A 3,690-nucleotide genomic window follows, 5' to 3' on the forward strand; every position below is an offset into this window, starting at 1 on the left:
ATATTTTTTCAAATATAATAAATCGAAAAACTGTATATCCGTCCATTATATGTTGATTTTCCTGTTTCTTGTTATTTCAGTCTTTTCCAAATGTGAAACGAACATCTGTTCACCGGCAGACGCGATTTCTGAAATGAAAACGGATCTGTTTCCAAAGGCTGATGCACTTATTATTCTCGACCGAATCGACGAATACCTGGGTGCGTATGCTTTCCGCGACACTGCAAAAAATCCACCACAACCACCAAGTCGTCCTACCTATCACAAAAAGTTTGATATTGATGCGGAAATCGCAAAAATTCGAATAAATGTAGAATCTGCTCCTGAAAATGTCAACTTTTATGATTTCTTTGTTTCACTTCAAAAACTTGTGAAAGGGCCAAGTGATCTCCACCTCTCCTTGAAAATAGCGGATTCAACCAACTATAAAATAACACAATTTTACACGATGAATCCAATTAATTTCGTTTTCAAAGGAAAAGACGTTTATCTTCGAGTTGTCAACACAATTCTTGGACTCTCTCCACAACGTATTTTTGGCCAGGAGATCATCACTTCTCTCAACGAAAAGATGAACAACAATTCGAAGATTATAAAGATCAATGGCGTCGACGCAACACAATTTCTTTCAAATTATGCACTGAAATATTACCGCCTGAAAAACGAAAACGGCGCAATTGCTTATATGAAACAACTCTTCGAGGTATCTCTTTACTCATCATTTCCATATGAAGAAAACGATTTAAAATTTGTGTTAACTTTCTCGGATAATACGAGTGTCTCGTTTAATAGTGTGTTGTACTATTTGTCACCGTCTCTTTTTAAATCCAATGACGAAGCTATGAAAATTAAACGAGTGATCGATCAAAAGACTAAAAACGAACGCGATAGGGTTAGCAATAATGAAGTAATCGCTAAAATTCCATTTGAAATTACAAACACTGATTTCGCTCCGAAGTTGAAAGGGGAAAACGTGTATGAATATACACTTCCAAATATCATTTCATGCACAAAACGTGTTATCGATGATATCAATATGAACATTTTAGTCGTCAACTCTTTTTCACCAACTAAAGTGAGCGACTTCATTACAACTGCAGACAACTGTATGAAGTTTTTTGATACGAATACTCACCCAATTTTAGTTGTACTCCCAAACAATGGAGGTGGGTATGTAAGTGCAGAAGACTACCTTTATAAACTTTTATTCCCATCAACTTATTACACAAAACGATACATCGCACGAATTAACGAAACAACAGAGAAAGTCATGAAAGGGGGGTTTGTCAACTCTCTGATTGATCCGTTAACAAACACTTTAAGGTCTCGTGACCAACAATTCTTAATAACAGGCAAACTAACTGAATGGTATTCCAATCCACAAACAGATACCTATGGAGATGTTTTATATACACACACGCAACCTTCATATTTGAACTCTCCGTCAAGTGGAACATATCAAATGAAAAACGTCCGAAAGTCGAATGAAATAATTGTGATGACTGATCACTTCTGTTTTTCTGCATGTTCTTTATTTGCAAAGAATGTTGTTGAGAAAAAGTCTGCAATTACTGCAACATATTCTGGACTTCCAACTTCGACTTTCAGAGTTGTTGGTGAGTCACCAACTGTTGTCATTAAAGACGAGGAAATCACAAGAAATTACAATGTCGACTTGGGGACATTTGGGTTATCAATGAAAATATCATTCATGCCATCTCTTCCTTCAGATGAGAGTGACTTTGTCCCAAATGAATATCGCACACATCAACCAGAAGAGTATGTTGATATAGACTCGTTTGAAGATACCGAAAGTTCTGTTATGGAATTTATCAAGGCGGCAATCCAAATTTATGAAAATCACCAAATTCAATGTAACGACAACCAAACAAAAAAGGACGATAGATGTAAAGAAAGTTCTGACAGCGAAAGTTGGGGTTCACTTTGCATTAACGGCGTTTTTAATCCCGAGCAGTGTGAATTTATCGAATGTAGAGAAGGGTATATACGAGACAATAACAAATGTATTACTGCAAACCCACAACCAAACGATGATCAAGAAACGAGCAATCAAATAGAAAGCCACGACCAAGACACCTCTCCAGCGTTTTATATATTCCTTTCGTTATCATTTTTACTATTCGTTTAATTGGGAATTTTTATATTTTCTTTGTTTTTGTTTATATTTAATTATTGTAAATATTGTAATTTTTTCATAAACATAAACACAAGAAAAAGAAATGATAAATCAAAGAATAAGTAGTGCAGCGAAAGCTAAAACCACGACTATAATACCATATGTAGCATCACTTTGGTCGTTAATTGGTGGGTTACTTGGATCTTCTGGCGTTGTTGGAAGTTCGGGGAAATCACCCAAATCTTCATTATCAATTGCGTTTGCCTCAACAAACTCTGATTTTATATTTGGAGTACTATACTTACTTTCATCAGACGTAAAGTTGGTGTCAGTGCCTTCAAACCACATGACGTCCATTGCTTGTAAAGCTATAGTAATCACATTATTTGTGTCTGTATATGTCGATTTTCCATCAATTTTTTTCAATGTTGCTGTCGATGGTTTGGTGAATTTGTATGTTGTTGCAACGTTTCTGACATTAACAATAAGGATGTAGTCCTTATTGTTTTTTCTAAACATTCTCCATCCCAAATAATTGTCTTTATTAACGCCTGTGAAAAGTGGGAGTTTGTACCCTTTGTTAGTTTTTGCGTTTGAATATATGATGTCGACGTAGTTATCTTTCAACTCTTTTGTCACCTTCTTTATTTTTTCCCACTCCGTTGTAAATTTGGCTTTATAATCCATTGTGACAACTTCAGAATAGTCGTAGTATATAATACCCATAGCACCACCAACAATGGTTTGGTACACCATATTTTTCAATTGCACCTCCGTTGGTGCAAACTCCTTTGACCAATCCAATTTTTCTGTTTTATTATAAACAGTCCAGTCAAAAATTTGGGGAATGTTCCACATTGCACGAGTGTTTCCCATTCTCTTTCTTCCTTGCTCTGCAACAATCCACACACTTTGTAAATCATCAAACGTTTGGACGGGATAATCAGGAATACCTACAACATCAAACCCCTCTTTTAACTTTCCTAAGATGAATCGCTGGTTGACCGCAGGCCATGCAATGTGATTTTCATCGTTATCACGAATTGCCCAAGTAGCTGCAGACAATGACGGTAATATAGAAACGCCCGGTTCATCAGCCATGTAATACCCAAAGAGTCCATTAGAGGTTTTCCATTCCTCAATTCGCGCTTTAGCCCAATTCAATTTTTCTTCTAAGACAGCATTGTCTTTCGAATAAGTTACAGCCGGCGAGAAATTATTAATTACACGAATTTGGCCATTTGATTTGGTGTAAACATAGTCCAACTGCTTCTTATCGAGCATTGGATACGATACCATTAAATTAAAAGGCGATCCAGTGAAATTGTTAATATCCAAATCTGTTATACTATTCATATACGACCCGAGGGGAAAATAGAGCTTTCCATCAACAAATGTACGTTTATCCTTGTCAACTAGAATTTTATAATTCTTCTTCGTGGCAACTTTTCTCATATTTGTATATACCATTTCCCGTTTATTAAATAAAGTGTTTCTGAGCGCAACTCTTACTATATACTTCCCAACAGCAAGTGGGTTTGGGGTCTATTTCC

General features: G+C 36.0%; 2 protein-coding genes across 2 annotated transcripts; one reads left to right on the top strand and one right to left on the bottom strand.

Moving 5' to 3' along the window:
• Positions 1-49: 49 nt before the first annotated feature.
• Positions 50-2,149, top strand: EIN_432730 (hypothetical protein; the record flags this gene model as incomplete). The annotated part of the gene is made up of 1 exon (XM_004260434.1): positions 50-2,149. One exon carries the CDS (start codon positions 50-52, stop codon positions 2,147-2,149), a length of 2,100 nt encoding a protein of 699 aa, XP_004260482.1.
• Positions 2,150-2,248: 99 nt separating this feature from the next.
• On the bottom strand, positions 2,249-3,607 carry EIN_432740 (hypothetical protein; the record flags this gene model as incomplete). Its single annotated transcript, XM_004260435.1, has 1 exon — positions 2,249-3,607. The coding sequence occupies one exon, from the start codon at positions 3,605-3,607 to the stop codon at positions 2,249-2,251; it is 1,359 nt and encodes a 452-aa protein (XP_004260483.1).
• Between the last annotated feature and the right edge of the window lie 83 nt (positions 3,608-3,690).

The sequence above is a fragment of the Entamoeba invadens genome, assembly GCF_000330505.1.
Source record: "Entamoeba invadens IP1 unplaced genomic scaffold scaff_1105074725867, whole genome shotgun sequence".
Classification (NCBI taxonomy): Eukaryota; Evosea; order Mastigamoebida; family Endamoebidae; genus Entamoeba; species Entamoeba invadens.